The sequence below is a fragment of the Mastigoproctus giganteus genome, chromosome 9 (assembly GCF_048544385.1).
Source record: "Mastigoproctus giganteus isolate SK-2022 chromosome 9, ASM4854438v1, whole genome shotgun sequence".
Taxonomy (NCBI): Eukaryota; Metazoa; Arthropoda; class Arachnida; order Uropygi; family Thelyphonidae; genus Mastigoproctus; species Mastigoproctus giganteus.
This window is the reverse complement of record NC_143583.1, coordinates 163,698,579-163,725,130: the sequence shown is the minus strand read 5'-3', so window position 1 is coordinate 163,725,130 and position 26,552 is coordinate 163,698,579. Positions and strand designations below refer to the sequence as shown.

At 36.9% G+C, this 26,552-nt stretch overlaps 1 protein-coding gene across 1 annotated transcript in view; it reads left to right on the top strand.

The window, feature by feature from the left end:
- LOC150080863 (glutamine synthetase-like) overlaps nucleotides 1–26,552 on the top strand; it is an 80,432-nt gene that overhangs the window by 24,375 nt on the left and 29,505 nt on the right. The window contains exon 2 of the mRNA XM_090381005.1: nucleotides 26,287–26,455. Coding sequence (XP_090237131.1) covers nucleotides 26,290–26,455 — 166 coding nt within the window. The 5' untranslated portion in view covers nucleotides 26,287–26,289. The remainder of the gene's footprint in view (nucleotides 1–26,286; nucleotides 26,456–26,552) is intronic.

The following is a 26,552-nucleotide window of genomic DNA, read 5'->3' as shown; positions in this document are numbered from 1 at the left end:
TTATTACTGTTTTGTATTTTCTGAACTCCTAGGGTTCTCACCTTTATTTAGGGTCTGTGCCCTGTGTGTGTGAGAAACGTGTATATATAAATAAATAAGTTCGAATAGCAAAGCTTAACTTATCTAATTCTATAACTTATCTAATAAATAAATAAATAAATAAATAAATAGAGTTACAGGTAAGACACGGAGCTATTCTGCTCCTATAAACCTAACCACCCATATATTAAAAAAAAAAAAAAAAAAAAAACCAATAACAATAAATAAAGGTACTTGTCTATTATCATCCAGCCAGAGAACAGTAGTTAGCTATTTTCTTGATATGTATATTTATTTAAACAATGTATAATAATAGAAGAATATGCTATGTATTGCGAGAAAGAAAACAGGCTATGTGAGCAATTATTTAAATATTTTAATTAAAGAAATTTAATTCAATTTAATGTTAAAATAAAATAAGTGATACCAAGTGTTTCCTTCAATTTATTTTAATTTTAGTAACATCTATTATTAATATTTTTATTTTTTGAAAGAATGCTGCAATTCAAACAGTATTTTTCGTCATGGCGAATATGCCAAGACTGAACAAAGAATCCAATCACCGTACCTACCATCCTCAACTTGTTAGACTATCGGTATATCTGTCGACATGCTATGATTATTGAAGCAGTGCTCTGTACTTTAACAGTACTGTATAACAAAACATCCATACGGAAGGAAAAACCTTTCCTTGAAATACAAAAAAAGGATGGTTAAAGAAGCTAAGTCTGTTGTTATTTTTACCCCCTTAATTGGCCATGGCCCAAGGTAACTCGGCCTCAACCTTGACAGCTTTCGTTTTTTTTTTTTTTTTTTTTTTAATACATACTTCCATTCAACTGCCTCCTGGCAGCTCAGCTGCGGCAGTTAGGTAGTTTTGATGTCGGATTAAACATGGCATTGCTGTCGACTACTATTTCGGGAACAATGGAATGTTTGTTAGTTTAATTCTATTGGTGTATTCACGTGAAGGTAATAAACAAATAAATAATACAGAGTTCGGTAAATGTGCTCTCTGAATAACAACGTTCTTGATTATTGAGATAGTTTGCAACTCAGTAGGGTAAATGCGCTGTGGACGTGTGTTCGGTAATTAAAAAATACAGTAGCAGTTTTGATAAAGGACGTTGCGCCTTTCCCTCCTAAAATGAAATAATGTCATCCACCCACAATTTTATTTTGTTTGTTTCTGTCATGCCTTCTGTTTCGCAAGTCTCACTACAGAAAAGAAGTTTTAACAGGAATGTTTATGTGATGAATTCATTCCAAGAAAACGGCTCCTATTTTGAAATTCATGTACATGGGGGGTCCCCGGTATCCAAGTCCCCGCAGTTACGAGGATTTGAAAATTAAAGAATTTTCCCTTGAGAAAATTGACCAAGCAGTTGAATATTTTTTTTTTTTTTTTTTTTTGTGAGAACGATCTTCTTTTATAATAAAAAATGTCTAATAAAATAAATTTTCCCATTTTTCAGTTTCTTCATCCATTTTTTACTACGTAAAAGTACATAATAACCATTACTATTGTATATAATATCGGTGTAGGTACACCATATCTATTCATCCTTCACAAGGAGCTACCAATGTATTGCACTACATCGAATAAGAAACGCTTCACTTGCGATACCAGGGTATCTGCACCACCCACCGATGAAAAGCCAACTAGCTTTAAACGGTGCCGTCTGAATGGTGGCGCCCACCGAAAATAAGCAACAATAGTCTTCTCTATTAGTGAAGCATTACTTATTTGAGGTAGTGCAATACACGGGCAACTCGTTGTGAAGGATGAGTACAATATGAGATATAGATGGAATGATGCCTTTCATACTACTACCGTAGTTTTTCTGTAGGAGTTGTTTGTGCTGTACCTACACCGATATTATATAGAATCTTAAACTCTTAAAATATTATGCCTAGTTTCATTTAAATAATAAACATTACGAAATTGTTCCCCGTTTTAAGTGGAATATTCTGGAACCAATTATCCTAGGATAACGAGGATCCCCTGTATATGTTTGCTCCCCCCCCGCGCAACCTCGTGGTTTTCCGACAGAGAGAGAGAGAGAGACAGACTTGTATTTGACTGTGAAAAGCTGTGCCTGAACCCTTGGAAACTGCTCTTTTCATAAAGTACAATTTACAAAATGGTACACGATTGCTGAGAAATATAATAACTGTTTCACTTTGTCTTGTTCTGGGAATTTTTGGTGTATTGGTTGTCCAGGGAGCCAAAATTCGCCAGTTCTTATGGCATTTAGTTCACAATTTTGTTCTGTTATTATATTTGTACAAGAGCGCATATATTCACGTGCCGATTTACATGCTGTAAAGGCAGCTACACACGTTCAGGTAAACCTGTCAGTTATGCCTACGCAGGCACGCCTGTACAGGTCTACCGGACGCCCATAGTGCATCCACACGCTCTGGTAAACCTGCCGCCATTCATTCAGTCGGTTGACCGTGGCATCGACAGGCGTTTTAGCGATAGTTGGTTGGATTACTATTTGCAACGAAGTGTTTTTTTTTTTTTTTTTTTCATATAATTTATGTAATTATTAATGATAGTCGAATAGGGAAATCCCCCAATCTGGCAGTGCGCCTGCCACGTCGCTACACACTCTCCGGTTTGCCTGCACAGGTCACTCCGGTTCAGGCAAATCGAATGATTTTTCATATTTCCTCCGGTCGCCTGTGCAGATCAAAATAACTGTGCAGTTTTATCATCCACACGCTCCGGTAGACCTGTACAGGCGTGCCTGCGCAGGCATAACTGACAGTTTACCTGACAGTGTAGCGGCCTTAAGGCTGCTGCACTGACTGAACTAGATAAGAACATTCTTGACTAAAACAATAATTAAAACCAGTGAAAAAATGAATAAGTGTTAAGAGTGTTCCATTTCGACCACTGACATGAATACATTCAGTCGTAGGGCCAGTACGTAAGAAAAGGAGTAAACACATTATGAAAAGTCTACAACTACATTGTCCTTTATACTCCAGTCGTAAATAAATAAAAAAAAAATAATAATAATAAATTAATTAAAAAAAAAACAGAGTATACCGTATGTAAACGAAAAACAGTTACGTGGAAGGTGATTAATCAAAAGGGGAGGAGAATTATACACTTTTTCCTCGAAAAAAGCAGAGGGCATACGATTTTACAACCGTACCCTCCACTGTAGCAATGCCTTCGGAAGAATCTTTTCTGTTGATTGTTTTATGCAGTGTGATCCATAGGAAACTGTCCAAACCGAGGTTCATTCATTCGCTTTACATTGTGCGGCCTTACGGTCACGTAGCAGCCGAAAGTGGTTGTGTTCCGATTTCCTGAGTTTAAAACTAGTTTGTCACAAAATATAGTTTCACGCTGATTTTTAAAAATATTTGGTTTTATTAATATTAGATTTTTCTGTATTGATTTCTCACGGTGTTCTGTATTTTCCTCAGTATGTAACATGATTATTATAAACATATAATAAGAATGCTATTGTTATTTAATAATTATTCCATTTTCATATTATTGAATGTAAAAAAAAATTATAAATAATAAATAAACAAAAATTGAACTCTTTAGAAAAATGCGTAATCAGTGGCAAAGAACTGGTCTTGCTACCTGCTTCACGCTATAAACCACGAGGCTCGAGATAGTCTGCATTTTATGTTTCCGGCTTCTACTGAAAAAATGATTGGATACTCCTGTTGTACATTCGTGCACTTCACTCAACTTAACTGTATGGGTTGACCAACGCGTTACACCATATGTACTTGACGTGCCCCTGGTTGCGTAAAATCAATGTTGTCTACTAAAGGAGAGACCAATACAAAGAGAAAGCAAGCTTATCTGAAACCATTGTGTATCCTACCTTTCTGTATGCCTCTGAAATATGGGCATCCGCAGTACCTTCTCTCATGAAGCCCATCTTTGCCAGTGGATATTGAAGTGGGCAACCCACAAACATCGACTCCCCCCTCAGCAGAGGACCACCAGCATGGCCGACCAACTCCAAATCCCGCGGCTACCTCAAATAATCAGCATGAGGAGAACTGTGACCACAGCCAAAATGCTGGTTGGCAGAATCAACTCCCCTGACTTCTGGGATATATGTCAGTGGCATGTTCCACTTCCTTCCTTACGAGCCACCCCTCTTCTTCAGCTACAACGGAACAGGCTGAAGATCAGTGACAGATTCCTGCCTGGACAAGTACTTCCTACAGTACAAGCCCTGCTAATGATCGGAGTTGACCTCCAGAAATTCGCTTCTGATCGCAATTACAGGCGCTCGTTGGCCGAACTTGTTCCCCTTTTGTTTGGCCCCTGATGTCGACTCATATGATATCTCCATCTGCTATCTCCTATGAGGCGCATAACGGCACGTCGCAGGCAAATCGACGAACTGTCTCACAAGAAAATGCAATACCGAACATCAGTTTGGCACTGTGAAATATTCTGACTTTTGTGAATATGCTTAAATATGTGCTTTGTACATATGAACGTGCACATACCTTGGTGTACTGTCTGCCTCACAACTATGTACATACTCATATCTATTGAATGGCTAATGCTACGTTTTTAATTGTTATGTAATCTTTTATACTGCACAAATTTTTATACTGTACATATTTTTATATTACCCTATATCATTGTCAAGCCCCTGGCCTCCTGGCTGTGGCGGGCACATTATTGTATCTGTATCTTTACTGTACAATAAAGATTTTCTTCTTATTCACATTTATTGACAGCGAGCTATCTATATGTACTGATCATGTAGAATTAATACATAGGCGGCTGTACCCCTCTAAAAATAATAATTAAAAAAAAAAAAAAAAACAGTAGTGATTTTAGTCTTTAACCTCATCAATTCGATTTTCATTGTCTTACGCTCAAGGTCATTTGAGTGAGCTTTCATCCCAAGCGTCACCCGGGTTTTCACCCATATGCGACTTGGTTCTCATTCGTGTAACTCTTCTCTATCCATCTAGTAGGTTTATGTTAACAAAGACCAACTGGTCAACTCAGATACAAAAACAATAAATTAATCAAGAATTCCGACCATTAGGGACAGGCATATGTTAATCGCATTAGCAGTCACAGGCTTGAACCCCGGTCCACTCAAAGAGCGTGTACTACTGCACTCGCGCTCCTGACCACTGGGCTGGTATTTAAGGGAACCATCAGGGACAATGGAGGGGAAGAAAAAAAAAATTCTCCAGGCCAAATTAGCAAGAGAACCGATGGCCAAATTCATAAATCTGCTACATGAGATCGCCATACATCAGAGCAGTATTGCTATTCAGACACAGAGAAAGAGCCTCACATTAATGGTGGCAAATTTAGTATTGCGACCCAACGTGCTCAATCCAAAGCGTTTTTTTCATATGGCCCAGCTAATTAAATACCCCTACTAATGCCTTCCGTCCTGCGCTTAATAAGTTTTAATTTTTTTTTAATATCGTTCGAGTAAAGTTCTATCAGATGAGAAGCAAAAAAAAAAAAAAAAAAAAAAAATTCTTGGGACTATATCTTGGATACGAAGGATGCTAACCAACTATCAATTCTGTTGACGAAATCGTTGCCCTTCACTGCAAACGCAATGAAGTCGAATTTTTTTTTTTTTTGGAGGCAACGTTTTGCCGGACCTATTTGTTTGGTTTTTCTTTTCTTTCTTTTTTGAAAAAGTTATCCTTATTATTTACATGCAAGGAACAGAAAGTACACAATGCTAGAAACACTATTACTCATCAAGACAATACGGCCAAGAATATTACAGGGTATATTCATCATGAGTAATGATGAATATACCCTGTCCTGCTATTAATATCTGCAAACCCTCCGCTGATGTTGGTCAAGTCCTAACCAAGTAGCACGTTTTAGACAACCATAAATATGCTCGCAGGGATTCGAGGATAGCAGTACGATCATTGTGAATGCAAAAGTTCGTGATTAACGGAGTTCAGACTTCGGCGCGGAATGATAATAGGACACCACATAAGAAATGGGTTTGTAAGTGATATTTCAAAAGGCACTGAAGATTCCTAGATCGATTATTGGTGATGTGATCTGCAAATGGAAGCGGACCGGAGCTGAAACCGTCATGAAACAACCCAGAAAGTCTCCGAAGCTGAAGGAACATGAAAAGAAAGGCCTGCAAAGAAGAGTCCGCTTGAAACACAGGTCGACGTTGTCGCATCTCTCTCTCTCTCTCTCTCTCTCTCTCTCTCTCTCTCTCTCTCTCTCTCTCTCTCTCACACACACACACACACACACGAAGATGATCGGGAACACTTGTCAGCAGTAGTACAGTGCATGATATGGGTTACCATGGTCGCGCAGCCGTCCACAAGCCACTAATCACCCCTACTAATGCCAAACATCGTCTAGTTTGTTGGTTGTAAAGACCACATTCTTGGACATCCAAAGAACGTGACTGTTTTTCATCGTTTGGCTTGGGATCATTAGTTGTTTTGGATACGAGAGTCGAAAAGTTGGAATGGCCAGCCTTGAGTGCTGATCTCAATCATATAGAGAACCTATGGGATGAGTTGGTTCATCGCCTACATGTGAAGAGAGACCGCCCAAAAAAACAGGAGGAGAATGTTGCACATACAGGTTTTAGCACACGCTATAATTTTCCCTTAAAATAAGGGTTATTTGTAACTATTCAGCTGTTCGGATATTAATGGTATATCTAGTTCAAAAAATAAAACACAAATATAATATTTATATATTGTAACTGGATAATTGATTGTGATCCCCCCCGTGAATAACGCCATAAGAGTCCTAGAAAACAAACACTTTTCTGTCAGGTTTTTTTTCTTTATGTGTTTTATGGCGAAATTCCTTGGACTGCCTCTTGCTGACTGGATCACATTGGTGAATCCAAGATTCGTACCCAGTCATAACGTTTAAAAATGCATCTTTTAGCTTTAGAAATGGGACAAGAGTTGTGGCAAACTTCAATTAGTGCACGTTGTTTGATCTTCGAACCACATTGAAATGCGACGGAACATTTTTTTAGGAAGGCGAGCATGTGAATAACTTCATAACAATATGAGATCATATATAAAGAAAATACATAGATGCGATTACATAAATTATAGCTTTTCTTAAAAATACTAAAACTTAAAAAAACAAATAATGCATTTATTTTTAAAGAAAATTTAGATCAGTTGTAACTCGTATCCACACACTTTATAGACTAATTTCGTTATTTCCTTTTTTACAAATTTGAAAGATAATAATTGTCTTTATGACAGCACAGATGTTCAGTTTCTGCTGCGTGCCTTTTCTATAGATACTTCCACGACGGGCACTGTTCTGAATATGCATCTGTAATTTTACTACCCTTTATCATATCAGTCCAAACACGTGCTTCAACATCCAAATATTATCCCACTCAAAACTCCTCGAAATAATTTTTCATTCTTCTCATTTGACCCTTCTATTTACCTCCTCTGTAATACTAACAGATCCTCAATCGCTTCTCAGAATTTACAAGCTAGAGAAATTCGTGTGTATATATTTTGGGGAATAATTAAGCAGTATCATATCATATCAGAATAATATAACTGTAGCCAAAAGCTTCTAATTTATAAAAAGCTTTACACGTGAAATTTGTTAAATTCACATAACATAATGGTATTAATAGTTTTTTAAAAAGGTAGGTTGTTTCGTCCATCTGCCCAATGTACATTAGCAGTATGAGGTCGCATTCTGAACACATATTTTAATATGTTTAAACCGTTTTCCAAAAAAATAAATCTTCGAAGAAAATATAAATAATTTTAGTGTGATTTATAGATTATAAATTACGAAATATTTTAAGTGAATTGTAGACTTCTTAAATATAATTTGTGAACTTCATACTGGTGTGGCAAAGTTGAGATGTGGCCAATTTTGAATGGTTCATGAATTCCAAAAATAGTCTTTGAACATTTCCAGTATGAGCCAGAAGGGCAAATAAAAAAAGCTCTATTAGCCAGTGATAATTACTGTAATAAGTTACCACAGTGGATAACTGAGGCTGAAAGCTTGGGGAAATTTTGGACTACCTACATGAGGAGGTAAGCGCATCGGTATTTTATTTTCTTATTTATTTATTTCTAATTTTATATTTCGGCTAGTGCAATATAAGCCTGTGACTTCCTTGCATTACATGACCAATACAGTACTGTACTAATAAGTTACTAACTTGTTGTGCCACCTATCGCCGAGGTTAAGAACTGAGGCCCATTACTTTTCATCTGCTTCATACCCGATATATTTATAATATAGAGGTAACCCTCGTATAACACGGTAGTTAGGGTCCTAAAATGTCGTGTTGTGCGAAACTGTCATACGGGACTAAGAAAAAGGTACAAAAAGGGGGGTTACGTTCCAAAAGCTAACAAAAATACACCATTCTAGATTTCGTGTATCTTCTACTCTTTAAAAAATCAGTAATCTGGGTTTGTTTGCTTTTGCTTGATAATTGTGAATTTCATTCTTTGAAGCTCCCTTTTGAACTTTGGGCTCCTTTCATTCAAGAATCTGCATTCAAAAAATAAGATTCTAATTGCTCTGCTTACTTTATGCCGTCCCGTATGCTTTTTAGCGTAAAATTCGGAAGTTTAGAATTTATCTGCGCTTTCATCCTCTGAACTGACTTGGTTTTACCTCCGATGCCATTTCCACCAAATCCGCTTCGCCAGCCTCTTTTTCTACCAGTAATTCTTGAATGTCTTCAGTAGTCGTATTTTTAAAAATTTTTTTTGGAGCATAGGCGACTAAGGCCATGTTACTCTGTGTATAAATTGCGTGTCCTGAGATCGATCGATTTTCTGTTTTGCTGAACGAAAAAAAGTTTTCGTCCAGCAAAACAGAATTTCCGTTTTTCGACGAAAAAGGGAGAAAAAACTATTCTACCCTCGCCTGAGCCCGACTAACTCAGCCACGTTGTGAAAAATACACAAAAATTCCTCCCGCAAAAATAACTGTGCTACCCACGAGGGCTTCAGTAGTCATATCATCAAAACCTCCTACCGACATAGCAAGTTCTACCATCGCACCAATTCCCTTTTCCGCCGGTTCCACCAAATTTCCTGAATGAACTGACTCTGGCCATATATTTTTCCACACGCATTTAACGTTGACGGTTTTACTCCTTTCAATCCGCAATTGAGAAATGCCTCCATTACTTCAATAGATTCGGAATCAATTTTTTCCAAAAATCTATTGTAACGATTTTCTGATGCAATGAGTTTTAAAGGTGGTTTAATGCCATGGCTGAATGAAAGAAGTTCTATTAACCTAGTACAACTGTGGGGGTAGGAACAAAACTTCACGTTTGGATGACTTAAATATTTTGAATGGCCTAGTGTGCTATCCAATAATAATAAAACTTTGAAATCTAGATTTTTCCCCAAAGAGTGGAAATGTTAAAATATTACATCCAACATAATATCAGGGTTTCCCCAGCTCAAAAGCAAAAAATACCCTATTATGCGAGATTTACCGAAATTCTCTAACCGTGTTAGAGCGCAACAGTGTTGTAGAGGTATCGTGTTATACGGGGGTTGCCTGTATTTAAAATGTGAAATAGATATTTTATAGAGAGGGATACTACTACTACCTTCATTACATAGTAATGCAATCTCTATAAATTAATAATAAATATATGTAAATAAAATACAGTTTTTAGTTTACTCACCTACAAGGCTCGTCAACACCATTTCTTCATCTCATTTCCTGCAATTGTTTTATTGTCAATATTAATTTTTTTTATTTCAATTTGTTTATTCTCATTATGAATTTTTGTACAATTAATTATTCTGATCTCGTTAATCCAATTAATTTTATTATTAATGGTTATTTTGTTGGCATGCTATTTAGTCAATGTTTCGCTTTTGGTTTACAACACATCTTAATTTTAAATTCAACTTTGAATTGCAACAGTGGAGGTCATTTTTTCACGTTCTGACCAACTTAATTCTGTTTATAGAATTTTTACTTTCAATTATTCACTTTATTTCATGTTCCATGGTTCATTTCAACCATTATATACGGCAATGGTACTTTAACATAACGGTATAATTTAAAAGCTATAAAATTACACAGAATGATAAAATAAAATAAAAATGATTTCAAACTCCGGAGCTTTCTACTGCCTAAGCTTCAACGGACGAAAGTTTATTGGAACCAGGGACGGACTGACAATAATGAGCCTCAGCGACGCCCAACAATTCTATCTCCCCTTGGGAGTGGTGACAAGCTATAAACACTATTGGCCGCGGCGACAATCGCCACCTAGTTGCCTTAGCCAGTCTGCGCGGGTAGCACAGTGGTATCGTCATCGTTTTCCCCAAACCGGGTGGAAAAGACCCGAGTTCGAATCCCGTCGATGACGCGAGGAATTTTAATGGAATTTTTTCACTCAGTGACTGAGTTAGTCGGTCTCAGGCATAGATAGCAAGGTTTTTTCAGGGTTTTTCGTCCAGCAAAACAGACAAATCGACCAGAGAACACACGCAATTAACATACATAAGACACGCATAGTGTTTAGGGTAAGGCGCCACCTGTGGTTTGCCTGCGAGGTTGCACAGTGACATCGTCACCGTCTTCACCACGCCGGGTGAAAAAGGCCAGTGTTCGAATTTCGTTCATGACGCGAGGAACTTTTATGGGCATTTTTCACTCCGTGGCTGAGTTTGTCGGTCTCAGGCGTAAACAGCACAGTTTTCCCCCACATAACCTGGGGTTTTTCGCCCAGTAAAGCAAGCGAATCGTCCAGAGAACACAAGCAATTGCCAGACCCAATACACATGGGTAGATAAAATAACTTTCTGGCTGACCCTAATAAACAGGCTTTTTTTTTTTTTTTTTTTTTAAGTCGCCTTGGACGGTTATCACAGTGGTTATAATCACCGTTTTCCTCACTCCGGACTGAATACACCCGGGTTTAAATCTCGTCAGTGATGTGTGAATTTTTTTATGGGCCTTTTTCACAAGGTGGCTCAGCTAGTCGGTCTCAGGCTAGGGCAGAAAGGGTTTTTCGTCTAGACAATCAACCACAGAACACACACAATTACCTATACGACTACAAAATTATGAATTGTACATATACAAATTCAGATTAAATTAAGCTAGCCAATTTCTAACGTGATTGTTGTTGGGTTTTCAGGAGCATCAGCAACTAATGTTGCTCCATGTATATTGTCTGTAATTTGCGTGTGTTCTGAGGTCGATTTTCTGTTTGCTGGACGAAAAACCAGAGTTTCAGGAAGGAAAAACCATGCTACCCTCACCTGAGGCCAACTAACTCAACCAAGTCGTTAAAAAGGCCTATACAAATTTCTCCCGTCATCGACGGAATTCGAAGTCGGGTCTTTTCCACCCAGTGTGGGGAGAACGGCGATTCTACCAACTGTGCTTGCTACCCACGAGGGCTTTCTAACATTAAGTTAAACTAAGCATTTTATAACATGCTTCATCTATGAAAAGAAATTGACTGTTGATTGTTCTTTCTTGCTTAAGAGTGCGCATCTGAGTCTGCTGGTACACATTCCCAAAAAGTTTCCTTTCTGTGTATAGTTTATAGGGTAAAGATTCAAATTAATGAAAATCTTAACAGAATTTGCTGCGAAAAATCTCCCAGACTGTCGAACTGTATCATGCCAAACCTCGAGTTTTTGTTTTTCAATTTATTCTCTGTAGTGAGAGGTGCGACAAGAGCAGGAGAATTACTAATACTTCTCTCACTACATTATTCTAGAATAATTAGATAGTATGAATCAGAGCTATACTACTCAATATTATTCTAATATTATTCTAGAATAATGAACTACAGTAGAACTGCCTGAGGGAAGACACATTTGGTCTGACGCTACTTTATTAATTTGCATACACTTATCTCCCAAGGCACTACTGCAACCATGCTCAGAGAGTACTGTTCTTATGCATCAGGAATAATGCATAATTCATGAATTGGCTGGCAAATATCGGCTTTCTATAAACCACTATTTTAGTGAGCGAACCAGTTCTATCAAGAACATCCAGAAGAGGCAAGGTGCCATCCATTTCAATCTCAGAGATTAGGGCCATCTTTTGGAGTATTCGTAGATCCCAGGTATTTCTTCATTCCCAGGTCTCACTACATTATATAAAAATCCAGACGTTAAATATAATTTTTTTATTTTCAAAGAAATTCAAATGAATTCGATAAATTTAGCGTTGAGGTACATAGCAGTTATGGCAGTACTTACTTACTCGAATTACGCAATTTGATATTGTTGTTAAAAATTTTGCTAACAGAAAAAAGCCGAAGAAAGAATTTCTTATCTTAGAAATTTGTATTTAACAATTAGTTTGAAGAATTTTATTGTTGGAATAAAATCACAATTCTATTTGAATTATATATATATACTAAAAGGACAGAATTCATGGGATATCTGGTTTCTGGGCAACGCGATGCTGTCACCCCCCTCTCCCTAGTGGACTAACCTGGCTCTTGACAGATATATAGGTACACTGCATTCACGCAGACGGTAATTCCATGTAAGTATGGATAAACGTCGCGAGTTAACAGACTTTGAAAGAGGGATGCTAGTGGGTGCCCGACGAATGGGTCACTCTATCGCGGAGGTGGAACACAAATTGTACTGTCCCCGTTCGACAGTATCAAAAGTGTATTTGGAATACTCCATTTCCGGAATAGCATCTTATCGTTGGCAGCGCTGTGGGCTGAGAAAGGTAGTGGATGAACGTGGCCGTCGACGTCTGTCTCGCATTGTTTCAGTCAACCGAGAGCGACAGTGGCACAAATCACTATCGACTTCAACGAGGGAGATGCCAGAAACGTCTCCTCCACGACCATCACCTGATGGTCGTGGTGGAGACGTTTTTTAGCCACAATAGGTTATGGGAGCCGCCGACCCCACCAAAGTCCCCTTGCTAACACCACTACACAGGACTAAGCCTCAATTGGGCGAAAGAACATCGGCACTGAACCTTGGATAATTGGAGAAGGGTCTCCTGGTCCGATGAGTCCCGTTTCCAGTTATTTCGAGTGGATGGGAGGGTGCGTATCTGGCAGAAACCGCACGAAGCTATGCACTCGTCATGTCAACAAGGAACTGTTCAGGCAGGTGGACGGTCGGTAATGGTCGTCTGGGGCGTGTTCAGCTGGCACACGTTAGGACCTCTGGTACGTCTAGACGCATCACTAAACGGTCCAGGTTACGTGTCCATCCTTGCAAACCATCTGCATTCCTTCATAACCATCGTGCACCCACGGGGCAGTGGACTCTTTCAGCAGGACTGAAAGACAGTATTTTATACTGTCTTTACACTTTTTATATACTGTTTAGTTTATACTAAACAGTATACAAGAGCAGAAGGGTTTGTGTACGAATTGTACAGCAAATGGACGTAGAGGAAAAGGAAATAATAGTATCATTTGATACTAAAATTTCGCTTTATTCATAACTGTCTGTCTCGATCAGCAGAATGAGTAAAACAAATAATCAATAGGGACGCTACACTGAGTGTTAGATCCCTGTTAACTGTTCGAGTCATAGGCAATGCTGTAGGTTGTAAGGTTTTAGGCGCATCAGCGGCTTAGACCATACTGTAAATCTGTCTGTAAATTGCGCGTTTTATCGTCGATTTGCTGTTCTCTGGATGATAAGCCACAAATTTCCGGGAAGAAAAACCATGCTACCCTCGCATGGGACAGTAACTCAGCCAAGTTATGAAAAAAAAAAGAGCCCACAAAAATTTCCTCCCGTCATCGACGGGGTTCGAACGCAGGTCTCTTCCACCTGGTGTGGGGGTGGACGATGATTATATAAACTGTGCTACGCGCAAGGACACGGATCGAGGATGGCATGTGAATCCCGCATTTGAATCTGTAGTTCTCAGGCGGAATATTTTATGACAGCCATTTTCGGTGGTAGGATCACGGTAATAATCACATGTTGCCAATGTGGTAATAGTGTTATGTACTCTCGTGGAATATTTATTGTGTTGCAATACAGCGTTTGTCTTCTCAAGAAGAAAGTTAGGCTTAGAAACTCCGGATTTGGCCATTTACTTTTTATTTTATAGCTTTTACATTACACAAGTTATAATAAAGGATCGTTTTAATTTTATACTGTGTGGCCTCTTAATTATTTATTTACTCACAGTTCTATCGTGAGCAAATAAATAAAGTGATACTATGGTTATTCCCGATGCAAGAGACCTTTTAATAATATGAAGTATGCATGCTAAAACTGAGTTTTTTTCCTCCTATTGATATGGTTTAACCACAATATTGCTTGCTGATATTTACAGACTTGTGCTGTTAGATAAAACAGAGAAATCCAAATTTCTGATTGTGAAATTTCTGAAAAAACTCAAGACGGCAAAACTACACATGTCTAATTAGACCAGTAAAATACTAATAACAAATATTAGTTATATTTCTGCTATAATTAAAAAAGTTAATACTAATTATAAGAAATGGGTTGCATTCTACGATTTCCACCTCTCAATTCAAGAAATGGGCTAGACCCATTACCAACTCGCCCTGGTATGTCACCAATAAAATGATACATAGAGACCTGAACATGCCAACGGTAAAAGAAGAAATACGCAATTACAGTGAGAACTGCCAACAACGACTAGAAGTGCATCCAAATTACCTGGCGATGAACCTTTTGGATAACAGCGAAGTTCCTAGAAGACTAAGATGCCAACATCCGCTGGACTTAGTGTAGTGCTTAATGTTTTAATTAAACTAATCTATGGTGTGAATGCAGTCGTCAGTAATTAAGTAAACTCAGTATCGTCCCTGGATGTCTCCTTCATTCAAGACAATCCTATTGACATTTCTCATACATCAGATCGTTATCTCAAACGGATTGTAAATGAACATCATAGTGAAAAAAAAAAAAAAAAAAAAAAACAGCACTGTCCTGTTTAGCACCTTGGTGCCAAGGGGTTTAGTTGGATTTGGGAATCCAGCAAAATATCAATAGCGCAACCCACTCATTTGATACTGTCACACTTCCCCACCCCATCCCTCTTACAAAAAGAAATGAGCCATAAAGATAGGATTGTTTTTTTTTTAAAGTTGGACAGTAGCACTGATTTATCCCAGCGTTTTTCAAACTGTTCCACAGAAACCTTAGGGTACTTAAACGAAGTCTAAAGGGTTCGGCTTATAATATAACAGCAATGACGACGGTCAAACTAAATTTTGTTTTCATTTTATATACTTTTTTTTATAGGAATATTTTTGTCAATATTAACATAAAAATATCATAGGATCGGTTGAATCTGTCCATTCATTAACAAATCAGTAACTCGTGAGTAAATTTGTGCTGAAACAATGTTGATAACTTCGACAAGCAGTCCCAATATTTCGTTTTACTGTTTCTCGACTTAGCGTAGCTACATTTTGTTATTATTAACGCCTTTTTAAATCGATCGTTATTTGTTTTTGGTACAGGATACTGTGATGCCCGTTGGAAGCTGTGCACACCATTTAATATTAGTTACCACGCTGAGGTGTGACTGTATCTCATTTTCAGAAGAGTATAACGTGATCATATACAAATATCTATTATTCAGATTTTGTTTTCTGGTGAAACAAATACTGATGTTGAAAGATGCTATTATGACGTTGTTTTCAAATATTTATATTAAAAACAAAAGCGAGTTAAAAGTATCTCTAAGCCTTTGTTTACAATGTAAGTGATGCATTACTTAATATAATATTTACAAGATATTTCATCGCCTTATTATTACAAGACCAAATTCATCTATTAATTTAATGTTTTCTTTCCAATTTGCCAACTTTTAGATATCGAAAATTTTTTTTTAATACAGATTCGCGAAAAGAACATTTTTTAAACAATATACTTTTGTTGAAGTCGGCTTTATCATCAGGTTGTGCTAATTATATTGACAAAGAAAACTAAAAGTAAGACATATACATAATTTAATTCCAATTTTGAATTAAATCAAAATCGATATTTTTGAATGTGATCACTTCTGAATTTGAATATTAAAGAAATACAATTTCATGAGTTAAAATCATATGTAAGGCTGCACCCGAACGTCAGTTCAACTCCGCCTTGGTACACTGTGATGAATACAGAACTCTGTAAAATGCCAGAAATGTGTGTAATGTTAAGTTTGTGCAGTGCGTGTTGTGTTGTTTAGCTGTTTCTAGCCCCTTTGCCACCAGGAAGGCGATTACCTAGAAAGCCTGCTCAGTGGTCTCCAAACTTTTTTGGTCTCGCACCCTTATTTTAGTTAAAAGGGGTAGCGCGCACCCCGGAATAAAAATTAAATAAGTTTAATATATATTTTTTAATTTATAAATCATTTACATGGAAGGCATTATATTTAAAACCACATATAATTTTAAAAGATCACAAATAAAAAAATACAAAAAATTAAATTTAAATTCAAGTACAAAATGCATGTATTTGAACGTGCATGATTGATGGCACGATCAAATAAACACGCGTGATCAAACAAAGCCGCATATTGAAGTATTAAAACAACATTTATTTATAAATTTTTATTTTCAATTACATTTCGAAAACTAAAGTTTTCATAATTAATAATTATTGATTTATTGCAAATTATCTCGCACACCTCACTTTGGAGACCACAGGTCTACACTACGGGGAGGTGGGCCACGGATGTACCGTGGCCGACCTTGAAAACCTCTGTTCTACAGCTCTGATTGGCCTAACAATTGGGAAAATAAAAAATAAAAAAATAATTAAACAAATAAAATTAATAATCCCGTACCCACTGGAAGAAGTTCTAGACCAGTGGATACAAGCAAATAATCCCATATCCTGGGCAGCCCAAATCCAAGCGTTAAGGAAAACCGTCCCCTCGCGCTAAGAAACTTCGGCCCAGGGAGATTAGGGAAGGGGAGCGCCAATTGCATGGTTCGCTTAGGACAGCAGCTACTGGCAGCTGGTCTAGGGTCACTTTTGCGCATTTCGTGTACAAACCGACTGCTATTAAATATTATTAATATTAACTAAAAAAACAACTTTCGAAAACAAAGTACCATTACCTTCTGATAAGGCATCACTTAAGGAGCAAATTTATAGGCTATTATGTGGAGAACTTTAACTGAAAAATAAACAACTATTCCCCTTATAAAATGGAAGGATTTTTATTTCCCTCCAATGTAATGATGTTTGGAATTTTATACATGGGGGAGGGAACGAGTAACAATACGTACAGAAAGAAAGGTTTAGGGCAGATTCCTTCCAAAAATATTAATAAAGCAAATAATTAGAATTACCATTTAGAGTGAACAAATCGCACTAAACATACTGACATCACTACTGTCTAAGGCAGAGAAACTGAAGGCGTATGCCAAATAAACGATTGATATTCTCTGCGATAAACAAGAACAAGCTTTCTGAATTGATTATTTACGAATGTGGACTTTAAAGCCAGGCTCTGAAGTTCACATCGGAAAAACGAACTGATGGGACGTCACGTCGGCAGCTCTGAAGTAAACAAAAATATGAAAAAAAAAAAAAAAAAAAGGCACTCATGTATCTGAATGTATAAACGCTGCAGGAGACGAATTTGCATGAATGGGAGCCTCGGAGATATGAGACGTTCCGTTACCAAATCTAGTTTCGGCAAGTGCTGTGGCATCGGATGACATTTAAAACCATTTGACTTCGATAGAGCCAGAATCACTTTGTTCTTGAGAGAAGCCACGACAGCTGTTACAGGCTGACATTTGACTTTCATCCTCACTTGGATATATTGTTTGAAGAAGAGCGTGATCTCGAGCTGCTACAATCTTCACATCGTTCTTGAACCAAAGCAGATCACGCAGAACAGATTAAACGTACATTCCTGGATAATGATTTCGGATCAAACTGTGCGTGGATGCTTCGGTGTTTTTTTAAATCCTGTTGCTGCTCCTGTTATGTGTTACGCCCGCTACGTGGAACGATTTGATGGAGTACTTCTCGGTTTTGGCTTCTTCGCTTTTCGTTTACGACTGGGCTTCAAAGACTCATCGTTTTCATTTGCAACATCAACTTCCATGACTCCTTTTCAAATTCACTTCTAACATTTCTGGGGAGATGTAAGGCTCTGAAGATGTGGATGGACCTTCTCTGGGTTCTTTGCTCAACTCCATCCCACACTGTAATTCCTTCCGCTGTCGAAATAGCTTAGATCTCTCCTTTGTACTCAATGGAAGTACTATCGGTGGTCGCATCGCACGTATACGTGCTCTGTACGCCTTACTACGATCATTAGTCTTCAACATGTTGAATTAAATTTTTTTTTTTTTTTTTTTCGTATGGAGCATGACGAAAGAAATAGCATGACGCAGTCAGTAGGGGTACTGATTGAGTCATGCGTCGCTCGTGTCTGGTACGGAGTGGTACAATGGTGGGGATGAATCCTTTCGTGTCACATTTTCTTGGCGATTTTTGCCAATCTACGGACGCATTGCACGTGCGCTATACGCCTTATAACGCTCACTACGGCGAACCCCCACTTTACGATTGTTCGATGGACTCACTGTACGATGGGTTCATTGTACGATGGACACTCCATAACAAAAAATACTGTGCACTATACGATATGTAGCAAGCGCGCCGGTCATTGTGATTACGTTTACGAATTGAATTTTAATTCTATTAACGGGGATTCTAATAAGCGAAAGAGGAATATTATCCACAGCCTATAAAAGTAAACATATAAAGCACAGATTTACACCTTATTACCTTACCGATTAACAAAATTAAGCGATAAGTGAAAATTGGAATATTTTCCACAGGTTAACAAAAGAAAAAAGACAGGAAGGCAAAAGGTCAATTACATCGGGTGTTCCCAGGTTACCCTCCCAATTACTAACCGGGCCTAACGCTGCTTAATTAACTTTGGCGATCGCACGAGAAACGGGGAATTTAACCTAGTACGATATTTGACTGTTTAGAGTGCCTGTAATGCGTTTACTTATGGCAATGGTCGCATTTTCGTTGCGTTTTTTGACAAACCATGAACGCAAGTTACTCCCATCTGAAAACTGCCTGGAGCGCACCCAAAGAAGTTTCACTTCAAAATCTGGCGCAGAGATGGAATAAGTGCCTGAACTATGATGAAGAATTTTTTTTATTTTTGGGAAAAAAATAAAATAAAAATACCAGTTATTGGCAAAAAGGGGGTTAATCTCATTTTCATTTGACCTGTATATACTCAAAAATGGTGTATGCATATTATAGGTGTAATTATTCTGGGGGTGGGGGTTTCATGCGCATTTACATTACATTGTAATAAGCAGAGAGAAATTGATGGTATATACATTTAAAAAAAAAAAAAATCTTGATATAGGCATGGATAAAACGTTAAAAGTGAGTTAAACATGCACTAAAGTTCCAAAATATGCTTTAATATCTTGGCATTTTTTGCAAATAAAATATTACATATTCTTACAAAAATGGAATGGGACGTTAGCATTACGATAGCACATTACAAGTTTTTATACGTTTATTGATAATAATAAATAAGCTGAAATAATAAATAGCAAAAAATGATAATAAATAAGCAGATAATAATAATAAATGCTATAAGCTAACTAACTAGTTTAAGTAGAGAAAGGTCGATTGGACACTATTTTTATTAAAACTCACAGAATGCTGGAACGAATGTATTGTGAAGAAGGGCATCCTGAAAAATGAGTAATTTTATTTTTATGTTATTAACTATACGACTTACATAAAGTAAAAGTCAAATTTTCATCCTCTTTCAGTATATTTATCAAGGAAGGGAAGCAAAATTTTTTGGCTCTATTTTTGGAATACTTATAAGAATTCGTCTTGAAATTAAGACCTATCGGAGCTCATGACGCCATAATTTTAAGAGGTTAAACTTGTGCATGGAAGATAAATAAATTTTCTGTTTATACTCCGGGACGACCACAGGAATTCACAAGATATGGAGAATATAAGGAAGAGTACGGTATTTAGCAGTCAAGGGCTTGAATTCCGTTCACTCAAAGCACAAGTACTTATGCATCCTGGCGATGACCACTCGGATACAGTAGCCATTTGCGTAATATTGATAAAAATAACTTACGTGACTAAACGCATACGAATATGAGATTTAACCTTAGAGGAAATAAGTTAAACTAAGCACAAGGAAACCAATCTATAAAGCAAGGGTTTTGAGTTCGATTGATAGTTAAAATGCTGCCGATAAGGCTAAATGGCAGCGAGCCTGAAACAGCATAACTATTACAGTTATTGTTTTGATATTCACTTCTAATCATTTGAGTTACCAAACGGCGGAGATGATAAAAAAAAAAAAAAAAAAAAAGGTGAGCAATAACAGGTCTCCAGAGAAAAACCAACAAGGAACAATAATTAACTAAAAAGCCTATTGGTAGCATTTAACTAGGCGTGATTCGCATCGCCTATTTCATTACAATAATCAAAAAAAAAAAAAAAAAAAAAGTATATGTGTGTGTGCGAGCGAAAGAGAGAATGCGGAAGAGAAATTTCTGCTCTACAGTTAGTTGATCTGTATACTACTAATGAGAAGAAACGAGGCCACAAACATGTAGAGATTTAATCAGCACATATTCTCATTCATTAAAATGCATTATCTTAAACAAAATTAGTATTTAAGAACACAATTAGATCGTATGTTAGGACAGATTATTTTAGCCCGGGGCTCAAATATGGTACCGTTATATTACGGCACAAAATTCTGTCACACAAGGCTTCCATGAAACTTTTCTTACAGCCTGCTATTGACTCTCAGCACACATTCTTACATCCTTAAAAAATCTTTATTATACTCTGTAAGCTTCTTTCCTGTTGTGCTTCAACTTTGTTCCCTTCAATTTACTTTTTTTTCTTGCACTTTAATGATCTGAATTAAGTTATTTTAAGGAGCCAAGTTTATTATTATTATTTTTTTTCTATTTTATGATAGTTTATCATTCATTAAAGATTTATTTTTTCAAATTTTCATTAGGCATTACTATTTTTCTCTGGGAAAAATTAAAAAAAAAAAAAAAGAAAAAAAAGTTATCATTCTTGGCTTCAGATCGCTATTAGACTCTTGTTCATCTCCGCAACTTCGGTAGCTGCAATAGCATAATTGCACCTCTTATTTCATATTGGGTGTAAATTGGAATTCCTGCTTCAAGAATTTTTGGAGACCTCTTAAGCGTGGATCGGTATGCACATCAAGACAATAGCTTATTCCGTGAAAGTAGAGTGCGAAAAACGATACATGCGATATCATGGATGAGATGCCATCTGGAGAGTGAAAATTGAACGCACCGTGTGATACAAATGTTAAAGCAATGAATGGCGTAGTTCCCTACCAAATAAACAAACCCAACGAACAATTTTAAACCATGCGCGGAAATTGTGAGGTTCTAACCGCCACACACACACACATATATATATATATAAGCAAATATTAAATAACATAAAACAAAATTAGGCAATACAAAATAAGGAAATTAACCAGCAAAAACTAATACTCACTCAAAGAGTACAACATAGAATTCTGCAATGGTAGGGTGCAATTGCAATCCACAATAACACGGAGAATGCTACACCCATGCAAAATTCCAAAAGCAAAATGTTGATACAAACTAAAAATGGGTAAAAACAAAAAAGAAAGTTTGTGGGAAGCAGCACAGTAATCGTTTCATCGGGAGGCATTACTACTGTGCATTCCCAAATGGTTGTGTTTCTGTCATGGTTTGTTGAAAGCTAACTGATCATGAATATCTTTATACGACCGTAAATGACAAATGAAATTAGGACACGAGCTTAACCATAAAAATAGTTAACACCCTCTAAAGCCCGACGCAACTCAAACAGCCTAAAATGCGAAATGTAAATTTCACTGTTGACTGCAACCATTCCGAGTCCTGGGTATTGACTAGCCTAGGCATAACGCAAACGTACAACTAAATTATTAACAACTCATACTAAAAGATACACAAATAAAAAAAAAAAAAAAAAAAACTGTTGCTGAAAAATTAATAAAACTAGCAAAATTAATGAAACTAGACCTCGTGATTAGAAAGGTGGTTCCCATCACCAGCAAATGGCTGGGCTCGAATCCCGTATCATCAGTAGGAACTTATCAGTTTTTTTCTTATTGTGGCCGAGTTAGTCTGTTCTAGGTGAGGACTGCAAGGATAAAAAAATTTTTCCATGGAAAAAAAAAAAAAAAAAAAAAAGCAGGCAAATCGACCGAAGAATAAATATCATTTACAATCACAATGTACTGGCATCTTTGTAGCTTTCGTTACTTTGGTGCTTAATACACACTCTGCTGATACAAGATACACGCTTCTTTTTCTGTGCAGATTTACACACACTGGCCAAAAAAAATGCGAACCTTTGTATTACGACAGTCGCAGACAGAAGAAATGCAAATAGATGCAAAGAAAACTGTGACGTGGGGGAAGACGTGTTACCTCGTTGAGTAAAGACTGCACAGGCTGTTCGACTCCAGTAATTTGAAGCCAGAATGGAAAAAACGCGTGATCTATCAGACTTTGAAAAAGATCTTATCGTGGGTGCACGTTTAGAAGGAGCCACGATTCAAGAAACGAAAGACATAACTGGTTTCCCAAAGCATCCATCCTCAATGACTGGAAAGCAAGCGATTATTCATCTCAAAGGTGTAAATGTGGCATAAAAACAATACCTGAAGGGCGAAGCCGTCGTACTCAATGAGGATCGTACGGACGGAAAAATAGGGCATCCATCCAGTGTGTAGCAAATAACATCTGAATGCAACCAAGCCCAGAACTGCCCTATTTCAAACCATACCATGCGCAGGGGATTGAATAAATTGGGTATTGGCAGTCTTCTGACTATTCGGAAAACACTTATTTCAGAGAAACACAGAAAAATCCGCTTGCAGCGGTGCTGAGAACGTCGTGATTGGGAATTGGAACAATAGAAAAAAGTCGTGTGGTCAGACGAATCAAGATACACTTTGTTTTGAAATGATGGTAGGCAGAGACGAGAGCGTGGTGAGGACATTATGATGGACCATGCTTGCCTTGTTAAGACAACCCAAGCATCTGCAGGTGGTATCATGGTATGTGGAACATTTGTTGGCACGGACTGGGTACGTTGTATCGGTGGAGGGTCGAATATTATCCATGAGTACCTGAATTTTGTATCAGATCTACTGCACCCTGCAATATTATACTTTTATCCCGAATGTATGTGATGGCCACTTTATGGATGACAATGAAACAGAGCATCGTACCAGAATCGCAGAAGAATGGTTCGGAGAACATGACACAGATTTCCACCATCTTCCCTGGCCCCTAAATTCATCTGATCTCAATTCTATTGAGAATGTGTGGGATATGCTGGGGAGAGAGAGAGAGCTATTCGGCAACGAAGTCCTCTTCCTTCAACTTTGTCGCACTACTCGATTTTTGCTGGAAGAATGACACAATTAGACCAAAACGCACTAAAACACCTTATAAAATCCATGCCGCGCAGCACACTTGCTGTTACTCGAAAGAAAGGTGGCTTGATTCGATACTGAATAAAGATTCGTATTGTTTTGGTCAGTGTGTATGATGACTGGCTGATGATCTGGTGAATCAAACCTATATGAAAGTAGTTTTTCTACAGTTAATACTGTATAAAGTAAAATTCCGTTGCGATAAATACTGTTTGACAAAAAAAAAATTTCACTATAATGAATATATTTCCAGATCCTAGACAACTTGGCTTGTCTCAATTTTTCGCAGAACTATTTCGTTCAAATGAACGAAATATTGTAGTTCTGACGAAAAATTCTGTAAAACTAACTGTTTTCAAAGACCCCCTTCAATGAGGCTGTAGTTAGCCAATCGCAGGTGGAAGGAATAGGGTTATGACCATGAGTCATTTCGGATTTTTCAGCCCATAACAACGTGTAAATCGATTTTCAAAGAAAAAAAAGTAAAAATCATAAATAGTGCAGGAACTAGTAATTACTCATTCGGTGTCGTCAATCGTTGTTCGCAATTCATAACTTGAAACATTTTGTCAAATGCACCCTTAAGTGAAATGGATTAGAAGGGGAGGGAATAAAGAAACGCAATGAAAAACAAATTAAAATTTGAAAAGATGGGGAAAAAGAATTCAGTATCACACCTACTATTTTCATATTCCTGAATGGGATTTGATCAAGCTCAAATTCTTTCCCCCTACCGGCGATTATATGCTGATTTACAGTATAAAATAAACATCTACAGATTATTTATAAATACGACGTTTGTAAAATAAGAAGAGAAGTTTACCTCAATAACATCTGAATGTGGAACATTTGTTGGCACGGACTGGGTACGTTGTATCGGTGGAGGGTCGAATATTATCCAGGGAGTACCTGAATTTTGTATCAGATCTACTGCACCCTGCAATATTATACTTTTATCCCGAATGTATGTGATGGCCACTTTATGGATGACAATGAAACAGCATATCATTACTTCCGAGAGTATATCATTACTTCCGTATGATATACTCTCGAGCAATTAAAACGAAAAAATCGAAAATCTTACATTACAGTAAAAAATAATTAAAAATCAATTGAACACAATTAAAAATCAAATTAATTAAAATAAATTTCTTTTAATTTAATTTAATTTTTAATTGCGTTAGATTGCTTTTTAATTGTGTTCAATTGATTTTTAATTATTTTTTTACTGTAATGTAAGATTTTCGATTTTTTCGTTTTAATTGCTGGAGAGTATCATACGGAAGTGTTCTACGTATTATATTGAGGTAAACTTATTATTTTACAAATATTGATATCAACGTAGAACATATTGAGCATTACAGCTCTGGCTCATACTATCAAATAAATACGATGTATAAACAGATGATGCGTAAATATTTACAGTTAGTTCTATTTGGCGTTAAATAAATTTGCAACTGGTACAGGTCTTTATGAATGTCTTTTATGTTTTGTTTGTGCATAATCTTTGCTTCTATCTTCAAATCACTGAAGATATTCATATTTTTAATTAACTGGGAAATAGTCGTTTTTTGGGTTATCGAGCCCAGTGGTAAGCGTACCTGGATACGCAAGGTCCTTTTAAAAGAATACGCTAGCAAACGAAATCGATCATAATGAAAAATTTTCTAATTTAAGATTATAGAAAAATTTTCTATAAATTTTTTAATGCTACAGAAAATTTTTCTATAATATGTATATTTATTTGTATTATTTAATAAATTTATTTTTGTTTATCGTGTTCATGTTAATTCGTCAGTCGCCATCGGTAATATACGGTAAATAGGTATTCTTTCTCGAAAATGTATTTAGGAAAAATATCGTGTTAAAAAATATATTATGGCGGTACAGCGTTCTTCGAAAAAGCTGTAAGGGGTACGTGAATAAATAAGCTTAATTTTAGCATATTCTACATCGTGTATGTAGAATATTTTCATTCTACATACACGATGAACTGTGCGTAATTGACCATCTCTATCTGCTCTGACTGAACTTGCTGCGATTATTTTTTAGTGGCTTACCTTACCACAATAAAAGTAAAAAAGTTCATCACTCTACTATAGTACAGGTCCTGAAACGTTTGGCGCATTACTTAAGGTTTCTTTTGCTTTCAAATACGTGGGTGATTGTGTTTTTCTTTTAAACAACGTAATGGTCCACATCTTTCCCAAAAAAAAAAAAAAAAAAAAAAAAAAAAAGCAGCTTTATTTTTTTTGCGTGGGTGCACCATTTCACTCCTAAATCATAACAGTCCAACACAGTGGGGTGTCGCAAAGGCTCCCTGTTACAGAAAAAATATTCAAAGCGACTGCAGCTAGCAAGACCACGTCCAGTGTCATTTTTTGGGATGCAGAAGGAATAACACAAATCAGTTTTCAAGCACAACCTTCCATGTTTAATGTGTAATATTATACACTGATTTTTGATATGCAATAAGCAATTCAAGAAAAAACGTCCCAGGAAATGTCAAAGCAGTTCATCTCACTCAATGCCAACGTACGACCGTAGATCGTAACTTTGAACATCGACACTAGCAATTATGAGTCCCTTTCCTTTATAGCCTTGTCCTCCAATGATTTATTTGTTCAGTCCAATGAAATAGCATCTGGAAGGGAAGAGCACACAATTCAAGCAACAAAAAATTTGCGAGCGCTTGCCTCCAGTGGGTTATCAATATGTCATCAATCTGCAGACTTTATTTATGAAGAATATTTTATTTTCAGACAATGGCTCATAACCCAACAGTTCTCGATAAGAAAACTTTACTGCGATTTCTCAGCCTTCCTCAGCCAGAAGACAAAGTTCAGTGCATGTATGTCTGGATTGATGGCACAGGAGAATACCTGAGATCGAAGACCAGGACACTCAACTTCATTCCTAAAGATCCAAAGGGTAAGTTTACTGTGAGTATGTGTCCAATCTTCCTATAAAAATCCTTAATACAATGGCACATCTTATTAGATAAACAACAACAATGGATTCAATAGAT